Genomic DNA, 15191 nt, shown 5'->3' with positions numbered 1-15191 from the left:
TACTATTATTTTTAAAGACACCATATAAGACGCAAATAAATGTAATTAAAAATGAGATCCGATATCCGATAAAAATGATGAAAATTAACTCTTAACTCTACGAGGTTGGTCCAAGTGCGTAACCAACATGGCCGTTGTTGTGTCCTGGTTTCGTTCATGTCATTGAAAGAATTTTTTGTTTATCGGTAGACGATGGAAGAATTAGAAGGTTCTCAAGTGGAAAAACTACTCCAGTTTCAGGTATTTTCAAAATAAACTATCGTGACAAAATTCCTTGCATAAAAATCCTGAAGGCTCAAGCAAAAGTTTGCATTCAAACCTTCATTTTGAGACTGTCTCTCTTTATAAATCGATCATCCAGATGCTATGATTGCAACCACCTCGCATTTTATTAAAAGTTTTAAAATATAGTATAAATAAGCGAATTTTATTTGTAAGGCCTGCTCTAAATTCTGGTCCTCCTCAGGAACTGACTGGAATCGAGGAACTTGCGGAATGTAGAACAATTCTGCAACGTCACAATTGGGAGCTGGAGAGAGCAGTGCATGACACCCTGACAAACAGAGATCACGCAGTCGAAAGGTGGTTGCCCGTCAGGGCGCCAGGTCAAGGATTGCTGGGCTACATCATTTCTCTGGTCTACAATCTCATCTCTAGAAGCATCTGGTCTGCATTTGGTGTCTTCTGGAGGCTCATTCGACCCCCAGACAGGCGTAAGTTGAATCTCTTATTATTATCTCTGTATGCTAAAGCTTCAATTTGGTGCCTTTTATACTTTTGGCAAATACAGCCCGGAATTCATTTTATTGATTTGAAATAGGTTGGATTCCTTTATTTATAGGGCAGCTTTTCTTATGCTTTGTTTTTAAAAATCATTTGATGAAACCAGGGATGTACTTTTTTTAATGAAAAATTAAAAGATAACAATGAAAAGTATAATCTTTGAATGATTTTTTATTCAACAATGTATAAGTTGTGTAAGAAATTTAAATCAATATTGGCCTTTTGTTGCTATTTTCTGCAAAAGTTTTATTGGTGAAGTCGATGGATCTCTCCGCTCCTGAAAATTCTGAACCTGAAGATCGGGTTATTGACTCGGAGCTGGAAATTGAGGAGGAAATGCAGATCCCAGATGAAACGCAGAGCACTGAGAGCATGGAAATAGTTGACAGCGACAATGATGAAAACGAAAACCAGCAACCGCACCACCACTACTGGCCTATTGCCATTTATTCTGATGCGCTTGCCAGATATGAACAAGCAGGCAATGAAAAATACACAGAAAAGAATAATTAACGATCATGTATGCTTGTGTGATGCGTGTATTTGTCGTATAATATATGTTTCAATCCATTCATCTTTACATTTATTTTGATATATTTCAAACTGTCATTTGCAAGAATTTTTTCTTTAGAACCCAGGCTGTTGACTTGACTGAAAAATTTCATCTGTTTATTAAAATTCATTTTGAATTTATAGTCATTCTTTTTTATCCAGCGCAAATTATAAAAAATTCTCATAGGCATCTAGCTCATTTTGTTTTTGTGAATAACTCAATAATTATTATTTCCATCAACCCTTCCCAATAAAAACCTTTCTCTGCTTTTAGGGTCGCTGGGCAGCAATTCGTCAAGTCCCATCGAGGATGTCAAGCAATTCATAGAAAACTTCCACACAAGATACGGCGCCGAGGTGCGGCCTGCCTTTTGGCGAAGCAGTTACAGCCAGGCGTTGGCGGTGGCGAAGCAAGAGCTCAAATTCCTGCTGATCTACCTGCACTGCCAAGACCACCAGAACACAGACCCCTTTTGTCGGGAGACCCTGTGCTCGGTGCTGCTCAACGAATACCTCCGGTCGGCCAACTGGCTCCTGTGGGGCTGCGACGTCAGCAGCGCCGAGGGCTACCGGGTCTCACAGGCCCTCCGAGAGAACAGCTACCCCTTCCTGGCGGTCGCGGTGCTCAGAGGCCACAGGATGACTGTGGTGTCTCGCTACGAAGGTCACGTCCAGCCCGAAGAGTTGGTCCCGCTGCTGCGGAACGTTGTGACCGAAAATGAAATGAGCTTGATTGCTGTTAGGGCCGAACGGTGAGGAATTTCAAAGAAAGCTTTTTAGCTTTTCAATTTTAAGATATTTTTGCTAGCTTTAAAGATTTAAATTAAGCCCAACCCCAAAATTTATAACTGAATTGTTCTGATGTAATCTTTTTTTTCTAAGACTTTCAAATTGCCTGAATTTTCTTCTTGTAAAACTATAAAATTGATTGATAATTTTGAAACTCCAGAAATGAGAGGAGCCAGACAAACCTGCTCCGCCAACAGCAGGATGAGGCCTATCAAGAGAGTTTGTTGGCTGACCAGGAAAAGGAGAGGCGCAAAAGAGAGCAGCAGCAAGCGTTGGAAGAGGAGCAAGCCAGACTGCGCGAAGAGGAGGAAGAACGCCAACGAGAAAAAGAAGTAATGCTTTTTTTCAAGTTAAAGCTTTTTTTTAACCTTACTCTACTCTCTGAAGGCAATTGCTAGGCGGAAAATTGATCTGGCTGACCAAATTCCTCCAGAGCCACCAACTGATCAAGCCAATGCTGTGCATTTGGTCATCAAACTGCCATCGGGTCGAAGGCTTGAGCGGCGTTTCCTTCCTGAACACAAACTTCAGGTAGCTAATTTACAACCATGCGTGGTTTTGATTGATATTAATTTATTTTTCACCAGGATGTGTTTCACTATGTGTTCTGCCACCCTGATTCACCAGACCAATTTGAGATTTCTCAAAATTTTCCTCGAAGAGTCCTCCAGTGCCAGGGTGACGGGGCCAACACATCCCTCCAGGAGGCTGGCCTAGGTGGCAAACAAGCCCTGTTTGTCACCGACCTCGAGGCCTGATGCAAGTGATAACAGACTGTCTTTAATTTTTTCATTTTCGTTTAGTCAACAAATAAAGTCAGATATTTTGAAGTCAAAAATTCCCATTTTTCTCTTTTTCAACAGTCAACGATATATTTAAGAAAAAAAAATAAAAGAGTTATGTCCAGTGTTTTAATGTGATACAAAATGCAAGATAAGATTGGAATGAAAACTAGTAGCGTTTTCGTTTGAGGATGTCTGGGCGCCAGTTGACAGGGTGTGTCTCTTCGGTCTAAAATAAAAATAATTAAGAGATTTGTTTTGAAAGGAGAATTAATAGAAATACCGCTGTGTCATCTTCCTTGTAAATTTTTACAGTTTTGTCAGCGTCGGTTGTAATAAGTCTGCTTCCCGAGTGGTCATAGGTCATTGCGTAAACTCCAGCTTCGGAATCCATGGAGCCCGGTTGCACAGGGGCCTTTAGAAAATAATAATGAATCGATTATTAATACTAAATACTTTGCAATTCAAATGTACCTGGAGCCTTTGGAAGTTGTATCCAGTGCGCCAGTCCCAGAGGTGGATTGAGCCGTTGTTGGCTCCGCTGACCAAAACTCCGTCGCTGTTTACGGCCATGCACTCTATGATGGCGTTGTGGCCGTTAAGGTTTTGAATAAATTTTCCTTCTGGACACTTCCACTGCTTGATGTTGTCAGGACTGGCAGAAGCAAACATGTACCTGAGTAATTTCAAGATGATTAATTTTGTGGAAAATTTTGTTCAAAGCTTCGATTTACAAATTAGGATGCAGAGCAAGGGCTCGAACACTCTTCTTGTGGTTAGTCAGGGTGCACCTGGACTTGCCAGCTGCTAAATCCCACAGTCTGATGGTGCAATCATGACTGCCTGTGATAACCTGAATTTTGATATTAGCATCAGTTTTTCTTTTGGAATCTTGATTATATTTTAAAATTACTTGAGGCTCTGCTGCTTGACACAAAACGCTGGCAACTGTGTTGGTGTGTCCACTGAGAGTGTGGACGTTTGCTTTGGTTCTCATGTCCCAAACCCTAGCAGTTGAATCTCGTCCGGCAGTGATCAAAACATCAATGGTAGGATGCAACGCCAAGCAGTATACGGCAGACAAGTGACCATGGTAGTGTCTTATAACCTGGAAAGTATGAACAAATTAAATAAAAATATTTTGAAAAATTCCAAATTGAGTGGGAATTTTTAATTCTTTTCTTTTAAATGCTTATTGTTAGTTAAAAGTTAAAATTAAAATTCAATATATTAAAAAAATTTAAGATAAAATATTTTCAAGAAAAATACAATGCCAATGATACAAAAAAAAAAAAATGTTTCATTATTGACGGAGAGTATGCAGTTTCTACTTTTTCAAGTAATAAATGTTATCAAACCTTGTTGTACTCAAGGTCCCAGCACTTGACCTGTCGGTCTTCTCCGCAGCTGAAAAGGTACGGATGTCTTGGACTAACAGCAAGTCCTCTGACAGTCGAAATGTGTCCCGTGAGGGAGACCTTCAAAGTGCCAGAGGCCAAGTCCCAGACCTTGATGACACGATCTGCAGCTCCCGTGACAAACCACTCATTTCCAGGCTCCACTGCAACACACCTGACCCAACCCAAGTGACCTGAGATGACCCTGCACAGTTTCCAGGGTGCGTGCCACTTCGGCTTGGGCATTGTGTGGGGCCTTCTAGGTATAAGAGCCTGCGTGGTGTTTTGCTGTTGCTGCTGGGGGATGAGAGCCAGACTACTGCTGGTCGCTGGAGTGCTCGGGGTCGAGGCAGCCAGTTCTTCAGAGACTTCCGCCAAATCGTCCTCTTTTGCCGAATGGTCTTCTGCGTGAGGCTGAAGAGCTTTTTGCCTCTTGACCGTGTCCACGATCGAGCCATACTGGTCCCTGGCCTTGACTGTGCGCCAAAGTTTCTCTCTGTGATAAGACAAATTAAAATATTTCAAAATTTCAGAAAATGCGCTTACGCTATAGGGTCTTTTTCAGGTAATTTGCTATGCTCTGAAATGAAGAGGTCGTGGGCACGCTTCAAGGACCGGAAAACAAGCGTGTGCACAGAGTGCCGCTGAACTTCCTGGAATTTAAATTAATATTTTAGAGAAGAAATGCTAACGCCTCAAAAAAATTTATTAAAGATTCTTTACCTCTGCCATTATGTCTGAGAATCAAAGGTCTTTTACTCTTTTTTTGTGTGGAAAAACGTAGATCCAAATTTTAGTAATTCTTTGTATCGAGTCGAGTTTTGCGCTTGGTTTTGTTTACAACTCACCTTCACCCGATTCTCACAAACGCGACAACTTTTGCTGGATTTGGCTGCCAGGCAAAAAAAAGGCAGTGAAAATGGTGTGTTGGTGGGGGAAGGCAGTGCGCGGTGAGAGGGGAAACAATGCAACTCCGTTCGCTGGATTTGGCTGCCCGCGCAGCTCGGCCAAATTAGAGAAGCAAACAAGTCGCATCATACCCCTCCGTCCGTAGTGTCCGTACGCGTCCCCACCACCATACCGAGCAGCGATTTCCAACAAATTTTGTCGCGTTCAGGAGAATAATTATATTACATTACTATGTAATTCGTAATTCATTCTATTCTGTTAGGCGCGGAGAGGGAAGGGAAGGGTTGACGCGCGGGAAAAGAAGTGCAGGATCAACTGCAGGATAGTGCAATATCAGTCCAAGTTTGAATGTTTTTATTTTAATTTCCATTATGAAAATGATTGCGAAAGGAGCGAGAATATTTCATTTTTTTTGTCACTCACTGAAATATCATTCATACTTGGGCCAAAGGGCTCCTTCGGGGCCCAGGGCCCTGGGAATTTCCAGCCAGACCAGCCATAATCTACGCCTGTCATAGTTACCCAAGTGTCACTAAGGTTGCTGCAAATGTAGAACGCTCCCTGCATGTACATATTGCCTGTTAGAAAGGAAACAAAATAATAAAATATTTCTTCGAGTTAATTTAGAAATTCCTTTTGATATCCTTTTGAAAAATTTCCAGCAAATATTTGTTTTACTTTATTATGTTGGCTTCAATTTCAGACTATTTTTTTTTTAATTTTAATACGATCATGTAAAACGCGAATATATTGCACCAAGATGGTTATAAATCTCTCTTTTAAGTCTTTCTAACATTGAGATTTTTTATTTTATAAAAAATCAAGTCAAAATTCAAAGCAGAAGGCTCAATTTGCGTTAAAACGCCTAAAAGCAGCGTTCGGCGAGCAGTGTGCGACCAATGGCTCGTACGTGTGCGAGGGCCGGTGCCATTGTGCGACATTACCTACAACAGCTACTTTTTTGTTTAACCGCCTATAAATAGCACTTAGTTGCATTTGCATATCATTTGAACTTGTTAATAGTATCCTGAGAATGTATTCTATCCATTATAATAGCTAAAAACATCAAAAATTGAATATATCATTCAATAAACTTAATATAAATCTTGAAAATTCCTTAAGTGTGCGACCACTGGTACAACCACCATATCTCAATTGAGCGCAAAATTACATGCTCATGGTTCTTCCTTGATATGCGTCCATGCAGTTCAAGGTGACTGCACAATATTACTATTTTTTTTCTTAATTCCTAAATCGGTGATTTTTTTTTATTGAGTTTCTATTTCTTTTGCGCTCTCATATGGCTGCTTCCCCTTTTGCGCCGTGATCAAGCCAGTCCTGTATTCTTTTAATTACCTAAATCTAGGTGCCGAAATGAATGTGTCTGGAGTCCTGAAAACTGGCGAAAAAATAAAAAAGAATTTTTTTTAAAAGGGAAGAGGAGTATAAGCCAATGGTGAAAAACATTAATTAATTTTAATTATCAATTATCACTATTTCCACATGCTCGCTGCTCCCGGATAATCACCGCAACAGCGTATTCCATTGAGCTCAATCAAAGTGATGAGACAAAGTTCCATCGATTTACAATTGTTCAAAGAGTGGCTATAGTGAGGTCATAGAATTCATATCCCGTGTGCAGGTCAACGAAGTGGGAAAAATATGAGTGAATTTTCCTATACCAGCTCTGCTCCTGGCTAATTATCTAAACCTTATAACTTAACAAATACCCTCGATTTACTCCGAGCTTGATTAGAGGAGGTTAAGAATTAAGCTTTTATGATGGAAAAAAAATTTATCATGTCTACTGTCTTCAGTTTGCCTTATAAAAGTAAATTAGTGAACAAATTGGCTAACTCCAGCAGTTATCCTTAGCTAATGCAATAATTTTAAGTTTAGAAGTAAAATCTTCAGGGAAATTTTTTTTTACAATAATGAATAGAAATTTTTAATAATGCTGTAATGATAATTAATTTTTGAAAATTAATTCTGAAATATATAAAAAATAAGGATGATGCAATTAAAATCAGTTAACTAATTTTTCCATATTATGAATGGTTTCATTTTATAACAGACCTACAACAGCTTCCATATTTTCATCCTCAATTTAATACATCTTTACTATCTACCTAGGGCTTGGTCGGGGGCCACTGCCACTGACCCTCGGGTGCCGCACGCAGAAGAGGCTCCCATGGTTTCCAGCCGAGCATCTTGCGGGCAAGCACCAATTCGTTCTCCGCCTGGACAATCACCTCCTCGATTTGTCCGCAGCCAATTTTCTGCTCCAGTTGGTCAACGTCTTTGATCTAAAATAAGGAAAGGTTATCATCAATACTTTTTTTTATAAAAAATTAAAATTCTGCCTCTTTTAAATTCTTTCACTCTTTTCGGGTTCACGGGTTCAAAATTTTAATTGAAAGGTTTCAGAATGGAAAGTCAAAAAGTTAATTTTTTATATTTCGTGTTATCAATTTATGATTACTTGATGGACTAGAGAATTTTAAATTGTAAAAACATAAAATTGTGTTTGCAAGGAACAAAGAATAAAAAATACACCCTTTCCAAAACGCCTGATTTAAGATGAAGGCCGTCGCTTTACTGTTTTAAGTCCTAAATTAAATATTACTAACGCACCAATTACCATGAAGAAGATAAATAAAAATTGAATGTCACAAAAAATAGGGCTAATACATACATTACATTGTATGTAGTTTCACGTTTTACTACATGATCTCTCTATATATATTGCCAGTATATAAAATTACCTCATTAACCAATTTGAATCTGGCATCAATAACTTCTGAGGTGTGCTTTCTGTAGGCTGCCTGCTCGGGCATCTGCTGCAAAGCCCTTTGAATCTTATTATAAAGAACGGACAGTGTGTGGTGCGGATGTTTCGCCACCGCCAGACCCGTTAACTTTGTGGTCAGCTACAAATATTTAAGAAATTAATATTCGCAAACATATTATTACCGAAAGGTTTTACCTTTTTCGTCGCCCCTGAGGCCATTTTGAGAGAAATTTTATGAAAATCGGCCTATGAAAACAAAAAGTTGATCAACTTTACTTTTCTCTTTCAAGTCAGCTGTAATTTTCTAGTGGAGTTCGACGATTGGCCGCTAGAGGCGCTTCGGCACTCGATCGCAATTTTGGCTCGGGAACAGGAAAAGTTTAAAAGTTGCATCGCAAGAAATTTCATTGCGCAGGACAGCGTTGCGGATGTGCAGCTCCAAATTTTTTTTGTCAAGCTTTCATATCTATAAAAAATTGGAGTAAAGGAAATAAACCAAATAATAGACTGTTTTGAAAACTGATTTCCAATAAGGAATTGTAGCTTTATTGGCTTTGACACTTGACAGCCTTATTTACCAACTTCAGTGAATTGAAGTACATAATATCAATATGTAATTTAATGTAACAACTAATAACTAATTCTAATATAACTAATTGCTCCATCATTGATACAGGTTTTACTCAAAGTTTTTACACTTTGTCTCTCTATATCCTCATTTCCTCATAGAAATCTTTAATTGAAATCTAGCCCATTTAAATAAAAATTTGTCGAAATTCATAAAAGAAATCTTTAATATTTCAGCAGTTGTTTTTTAAAGCATTTAGCTAATCAGTTTAGAATTATTTATTAATGATATTATGCAGTACAAAATTATTCCCAATTCTGATTTTCTTTAAAGATTATATGAAGCCAATAGGAAGGTGAGCCGAAGATAATCTGTGTGTCCTATTAATTAGAAACAAATAATCCACAGCATACTTTCACGTGGCGCGGCACGCGCCGCAAAACTCGCGGATTACGCAAACCAGAAGCGACGGGTCGCAGCATCGAGAGAAAAGAGAAAAAACCGAGAGCTTGTTAAATCTGCATCTAGAGCACGTATAATATCGAGAGCCTGCTGCGAGGGCGTGGGAACGGGGGTGCGTCGGCGGGGGGCGGGGGTGCCGGTGGTGGCAAAGGCACCCCGTCGTGGAGACTCGCACAATTCACATGCGCCCGTTGAAAAGCACACGCGCTCTCTTGTGTTTTCCGCGAAAAAGCACGGCCAAAAATAAAAGGGGTTGGTTGCAGAGAATTATTATTATTTTTTTTTTAACACAAGCAGGGGGTAGTGTTCGCGTTACGTCAAATGATTCTCTGATGGGCGTGCGGGGATCGTTTTCTTTTCAATATGCTCCATTATTTGTGTAGGAAACAGCCAGGGATGCGAAATGGAATCAATAACACTCTTAAATAAACAATGGTCACTCGTTTCACGCACCCCCGCTGGTTTTCGGGGGTGTATTCAAGCCGATGGTGCCACTGATTGAGTAATAATTGCATGTAATGCAGGAATTAGTTACGCAAACTTTCACTAATCCCCTGTAAGAGGAAAATTTGAAAGACATTTTCTATAATTTTGTTCTGTTCTATATTTTCCGTACTTTTTCTGTGCAAAAACTCTGTGGAATTGGTATAATAATGAATCAGCAACCATATTATATTTTTTGTTTTGTTAGAAAGGCCAATATTTCTTTAAATCAGGCCCAGAATAAGCAAACTGCTGGACACAAATTTCAATTAAGATTTGATATTACATAAAATGTTATCGTAATCTGCAATCTTTGCAATTTACTACATACCTTGTGCGTTGAACAAGTTGCATTTTTTTCACTGAACAATTTTTAGACTATACCTTTCCCAATATATGTTGTCCTCTGCGGAGTAAAAATTTCTCCTTTACATGGCATTTAATGATAAAATGCCAACTGAAATTGAGAACGATTGCGTCATTTTATCGCTGAAGCCGCAATGAAAAATGAGAAATAAATTTATTGCTCTTGAATATTTTCGCCAAGGGTGGTCCCGATTCAAAGCCGCGGCCGAGACAGCATTTAGGGTCAGTGGTCAGGTTCATTAGCAACTTCTGACAGCCGCACGCCGAGCGTGTGCCCTGACTGCAACTCAGGGTGCACCTCTGCTATATGGTCTCATTGTTTCACTTTGAATCGCGCGCGGCAGGGTTCCCTGTTCATTGTCTCTCTGCTGTGGTCTGTGCTGCAGAAAATGCCCAGGGTGATTTTGTTTCTTCAGCGTTTGATAAATTATAACCGAATCTCATTCTCGCATTGATTTGGTCAGCAACCAATATCTTTTAGCAATCGAATTGAGGGTATTATGGTTCTGTTTTTTATATTTGTAACAAATTTTCCAATTATATTTGCAATTCAATTAATATACTAAAAAAATCAGTTCCTTAAATTTCATTACTTTTCTTGATCACACCTCTGTATTTATGTATTAAACAATGTTAAATTTGGTGCTATAAATAAATTAATGTGTCATCAAATACATTTTGCATTAAATTAATAGTAGATTGTATTTATTTATTTATTTGTATTGTATTTGATTGTAAAATATTTGATAAAAAAAATTGCATAATTATAATGATAAAAATAATTTTTCTTGCATGAATAATAAATAATTTAAAAATGCTATATCAATTTAAATTGTTTTTACACTGTTTGTGTTTGAAGGATTAAATATAAGTTTTAAATTTGTTTTTAAAAGTTCCCTGTTATTAGTATAAATATTACTTTGTTTTTTGTTAATTAAATATTAAAATTTTGTTTTCATGTTTTAGTTTAGAGAAAGAAAAAAGGTTTTAACAATTAATGTTTCCCTTTAATTGAGCAATTATTTTATACATTTTATGCCCGTGCACCACTTCATCCTGCAATATGATATTTATTTTCATTTCTAGAGATTTTACTTGTTACCCTAACACAAAAATTTGTATAATGCTTATCATTGTATATGCCCGTCGCGCACAGAAATCACCAATCAAGATAGCAAGTCGCGCGCGACGGGCATCGGCAACAAATTGATTATGACAGGGGGACATTCGGCATTAAATTGAGCCGCGGTGCAGCGCAGGGGCCCATTAATTAACAACGTGACGGGGAACAGCAAACAGGCTACCAATTAACCAAAGGTAAATACTCTGCGAGAGAGATAATTTAAAAGTAGCAGCGGGCGCGGCGGCGGCAAAAGGAGAGAAGAGAGGAGGGTTCTTTCGTCGACGTTTTTCTTCTTCTTTTGAAAAATAAAAAAGGCAGAACTCGTTTCGATTTGGTAGCTAATTAGCCTCGTTAACTCATGGTCAGCAGGGCGAGGGCTGCAGTACTCTGGCAGAAAGCTCTCAGTGCGGTCACTCGAGATTTTTCTCTGTGAGAAACGAGCGGAGCCGCCGATTCTCCGCAGCTATATTTTCGGCCGAAATTTGTGCGATGGAGTGTGCAGAGTGGAAAGTGTTTGATTGTGGTGTGTGCGGAAAGTCAAGTGCTTTTGAAGGATGCGAAGAAGAGCCTGCAGTGATGATGGGTGGGTTTGAGTGAAGTTTGATTGGTGAGAATCGCAGAGTTGGAATAATTATATCCACTGCAGACAATAAGGTTCATGCATTAATCAAAGAATTTCTAATTAAAAATTATTAATTATTCTTAGTACTCAAATTTAAATTTTTTAAACCTTTTGATACAGTCAAAATGGTTAATAAAACATCATTTTTCAGTCAAAATTTTTATTTAATTCACTTATTTGAAACCAAAAGACGCTCAATAGACCAAAACGGACCTGATCTCCTTAAATTAATTATTACCCTTTTTCAGGGCCGCTTTTTGCTTCCCCCTGTCGGTTCTCCGTGAAACTGCGCGCGAGTCGGCGGTTCATTTTACTCTTTCTTCTTCTTCTTTTGTTGGAAGGATTCCCAGGTCGCAGCGGCAGCGGCGGCTGTCGTCACTCTAATTAAGAGGCCGGCCGTGTATCTGCAGCCGATCACCTCCTTATCGCGAGCCCATCTAAAGCCGCTCTCGGGAAAATGTCACACACACAAACATAAATACGTTTCCATCGTTTATTTCCAATCAAGATCAGTAGCAAATACACGCCAGACTATTTTTCGGGCGCCTCTCGTGATGCCTATCGCGTTTTATGCTGCGTTTTATTAGAGATCTCCCATAGGCCATAGGCAGGAGCTGAGGGATGACTTTTATAGACATTCGGCCTTTTTTACAATTCCGACTTGATCTCGCTGCACGTAAATTCATCCATAGCAACACCCCCCAAAAACTTAATTGTTTTCAAATTTTTCATATACTTTTAGTATAATATGTATTTATTTATTATTTTTTTTTTTCGCAACTACATAGATATTCAGCTACATAATAAATCTACGTAACAATAATTAATTAAGGAACAGAGAGAAAATACTTCAAGAATGAATAAATTGCATGATTCATCATCTTCTGAGCATATTTAATACTTACTATTTTTATAAAAATTACTGCTTAACATTTATTTGCTTCAAAAAAGTTTCAGTTATGCTGTTTACAAAATTAATTTAAAAAATTAACCCCTGAGCATTAGTGCTATGAACTTCTACGCGATGATTAGCGTGGGGTCCGCGCGGACCCCAAGTTCCCTTTTTTGGCTCTCGGCCCTCCAGTTGTGCACGCAATGGCCTGAAACTTTCAAGAATCAACCCATAATCATTTAGCATTAGGGTGGGCTGCATAATTTTCAACCACCACCCTTTCAACCCCTTTTACACCCCCTTGAAAATATTAAAACCTGCATTTTTAGTATTTATGCTACAGTATGAGCGCAAAGCTCCATGAATTAAGGGTGCTTGGCCAACTTAATGCATAAAGGGATGACACATATGCAACCCCTTAACTTTTCAACCATTCAACCCCTAAAACAACCCCTAAAGCAACAAAATTCTTCCACTCTGTACTACGTCAATGTGTTTTTCCTGAAAAAGAATAAAATACCCTTCTGCGATTGAGATTTTTGCAAGGTTTTCTGCCACACCTTCAAATCACCCCAAAACTACCCCTTGAATAAATTGCAGTATGTTTTGTTTGTTTTCCTTGCCTTGAATTTTATAAAAGTTGTCAGTGAATGCGAATAAATTATAATTTTTGCAGCATATTACATTTGAGGCAAGGAAAATATACATAAACCATTCTGCCATTTATTCAAGGGGTAGTTTTGGGGTGATATGGGGGTGTGACAGAAAAAAATGCAAAAATCTAAATCAAAGAAGGGAATTTTTATACTTTTTTTGTAAAACACATTGACGCAATACAGAATGGTAGAAATTTATAATTTTCGGGGTAGTTTTGGGGTTAATTAGGGGTGTGACATCATATTTTGTCAAACGTAAGCCCCCACCATGTGATCAAGGTTTATTTCATTGTAACAAAGGTGCCTCACTGATTGGAAGCAATTTATAGCAACTAAGGGTAGTTTTAGAGGGTTGAAAGGTTACACCCCTTTACTCTTTTACTTGGCCAAAGCCCCTAAATTTTCTGTACACCCCTAAAAATATGGTTCTGCGCTCAAGCTGCAGCATAAAAAGAAAAAAATTAGTTTTTATTGATTTGAGGGGGTGAAAAAGGGGTTTCAAGGGTGGGGGTTGAAATTTCTGAAGCCCAACCAAATGCTAAATGGTTCAGGGTTGATTCCTGAAAGTTTCAAGTCATTACGTACACAACTGCAGTGTTGAAAGCAAAAAAAGTAACTTGGGGTCCATGCGGACCCCACGCTAATCCTCGCGTAGAAGTCCCGCTTTTTTTGAAAAAACTTAAAAATAAAAAAAACTAAAAAAAATTTTTGCTTTTTACGATTGGCTTTTAGTAAAGTATCACGAAAGAGTCAATTAGAATTTTTTTCAGATTTTTTAAAGCAGTTTTTAAGGGAGTTAATTAAAAAATAATGCTTATGGGGTCCGCGCGGACCCCACGCTAGTTCTCAAGGGTTAAGATTTTAAAATTCTGACAATTACTTTAAGAAATACATTTTTAGTTAGGATAATTTAATTTTATTTATTTTGATATTAACAATTAATTTTATACAACAAATATTTTACATAAACTTAAGACAACTATATTCAAAGATTTCAGTACATGTTATGATAGTTTTCAAAAGATCAATTAAAATTTTTTTTTTGCATAATTCATTTCTATGGTGAAATGAATTATTTTTGATAACCTCTAAAATTAGCTCAGAAATTTTCTTTTAATCTTCACGATTTATGTGTCATTTCGCAATTAAAAATTATAGATGTCTTTTTTACTTCTATTTAACCATTTGTGTATCCAATGTCTACTATTTCCAGTTTCTACTTTACCCAGTTTCCGCCCTCCCAATCTGTAAACAAGACGCTTATGAGATTTTCAGGCAACTTTTGTTACATTGGATTTTTGGAACCTTTCATTGGAACCTTTCTTTTAATTTCAAAGAATGTCTTGGTAAAATGTGAAAAAATTAAATAGAAATTGCCATAACCATTTTTATTTTCCCTTCAGTCTGATGTCTTGCTAAAGAGTCTTTTTGCGACTCTTGCTTTTCTTGAAATGGATTTTACCTGGATCCGCCTGGATCTTTTTTTTTTACCTAAATTTGAGGGCATAAAAAGTAACTGTTTTGGGAAAATTGGCTTTTTCCAACTCATATCCTTCTGTATGGAACTTCAGATTTCAAGTTGTTGAGATAGTTTGAAAATCGGTCAGAAGAGATTATAATTTATATATTGGGAATAATCGTACACGGGTCCACACACATGTCATCATTTATTGTCCCTCGATCCGTGGGCATGCTTCAGTGATTGCTACTTGAGCTTCATCAATCATTTTCATATATGAAATATTATTTTCTTGCACTAGGCCACGGGGAGAACTTACGTCTCGCGTGTTTGTATCTTGTCTGCGCGCGGACACACCTGCTTTACAATCAAATCTTCCTCTTACGGCCGATGATCAATCAAACGCGCTCCCTGCTCTCTCTTTCTCGAATTATTGTTTTATCTCTCGGCAGCCGAGCCAGCAGTCAGTTTGTCACCTCTCAGCTCCATTGACAGCTTTTTATTCCTCCCAGCATCAACATGACACGCACACCAAAGTCAATTTTATGAAACTGCGC

At 38.1% G+C, this 15191-nt stretch overlaps 3 protein-coding genes across 4 annotated transcripts; 1 reads left to right on the top strand and 2 right to left on the bottom strand.

Moving 5' to 3' along the window:
- The first annotated feature begins 108 nt into the window (after window positions 1–108).
- On the top strand, window positions 109–2957 carry LOC132193834 (FAS-associated factor 2). Of its 2 annotated transcripts, XM_059614753.1 has the most exons (7): window positions 109–240; window positions 467–713; window positions 1028–1264; window positions 1610–2087; window positions 2285–2456; window positions 2512–2655; window positions 2712–2957. In XM_059614753.1, exons 1-7 carry the CDS (start codon window positions 193–195, stop codon window positions 2880–2882), a joined length of 1497 nt encoding a protein of 498 aa, XP_059470736.1. In that variant the 5' UTR covers window positions 109–192; the 3' UTR covers window positions 2883–2957. The 2 variants fall into 2 exon arrangements, with proteins under 2 accessions (XP_059470736.1, XP_059470745.1); XM_059614762.1 differs by lacking the exon at window positions 1028–1264 and having other exon boundaries at window positions 178–240.
- Window positions 2958–2969: 12 nt separating this feature from the next.
- On the bottom strand, window positions 2970–5206 carry LOC132193847 (pleiotropic regulator 1). Its single transcript, XM_059614774.1, has 8 exons — window positions 5027–5206; window positions 4850–4956; window positions 4265–4799; window positions 3820–4014; window positions 3641–3759; window positions 3381–3582; window positions 3190–3321; window positions 2970–3135 (listed from the first exon to the last, which is right to left on the bottom strand). Exons 1-8 carry the CDS (start codon window positions 5033–5035, stop codon window positions 3076–3078), a joined length of 1359 nt encoding a protein of 452 aa, XP_059470757.1. The 5' UTR covers window positions 5036–5206; the 3' UTR covers window positions 2970–3075.
- Window positions 5207–7247: 2041 nt separating this feature from the next.
- LOC132194528 (NADH dehydrogenase [ubiquinone] 1 alpha subcomplex subunit 5) lies at window positions 7248–8337 on the bottom strand. The gene is made up of 3 exons (XM_059615849.1): window positions 8199–8337; window positions 7978–8142; window positions 7248–7518 (listed from the first exon to the last, which is right to left on the bottom strand). The coding sequence occupies exons 1-3, from the start codon at window positions 8220–8222 to the stop codon at window positions 7342–7344; spliced, it is 366 nt and encodes a 121-aa protein (XP_059471832.1). The 5' UTR covers window positions 8223–8337; the 3' UTR covers window positions 7248–7341.
- Window positions 8338–15191: the final 6854 nt, after the last annotated feature.

Source organism: Neocloeon triangulifer, unplaced genomic scaffold (assembly GCF_031216515.1).
Source record: "Neocloeon triangulifer isolate White Clay Creek 2 clone unplaced genomic scaffold, ASM3121651v1 ptg000001l, whole genome shotgun sequence".
Taxonomy (NCBI): domain Eukaryota; kingdom Metazoa; phylum Arthropoda; class Insecta; order Ephemeroptera; family Baetidae; genus Neocloeon; species Neocloeon triangulifer.
The sequence above is the reverse complement of the archived record's forward strand: the minus strand, read 5'-3'. Positions and strand labels throughout refer to the sequence as shown.

Bases quoted from the DNA above. Each gene is read 5' to 3' on its own strand.
- LOC132193834 (XM_059614753.1), top strand. From the start codon at position 193: ATGGAAGAATTAGAAGGTTCTCAAGTGGAAAAACTACTCCAGTTTCAG. The intron at 241-466 runs GTATTTTCAAAA...GGTCCTCCTCAG, and splicing joins AAAAACTACTCCAGTTTCAG to GAACTGACTGGAATCGAGGA. The intron at 2,656-2,711 runs GTAGCTAATTTA...ATTTTTCACCAG, and splicing joins TTCCTGAACACAAACTTCAG to GATGTGTTTCACTATGTGTT.
- LOC132193847 (XM_059614774.1), bottom strand. The intron at 4,015-4,264 runs GTTTGATAACAT...CATACTTTCCAG, and splicing joins GGGACCTTGAGTACAACAAG to GTTATAAGACACTACCATGG. The intron at 3,760-3,819 runs GTAATTTTAAAA...ATCAAAATTCAG, and splicing joins GTCAAGCAGCAGAGCCTCAA to GTTATCACAGGCAGTCATGA.
- LOC132194528 (XM_059615849.1), bottom strand. From the start codon at position 8,222: ATGGCCTCAGGGGCGACGAAAAAG. The intron at 8,143-8,198 runs GTAAAACCTTTC...AAATATTTGTAG, and splicing joins CCTCAGGGGCGACGAAAAAG to CTGACCACAAAGTTAACGGG. The intron at 7,519-7,977 runs GTAATTTTATAT...TCCTTATTTTAG, and splicing joins GATTCAAATTGGTTAATGAG to ATCAAAGACGTTGACCAACT.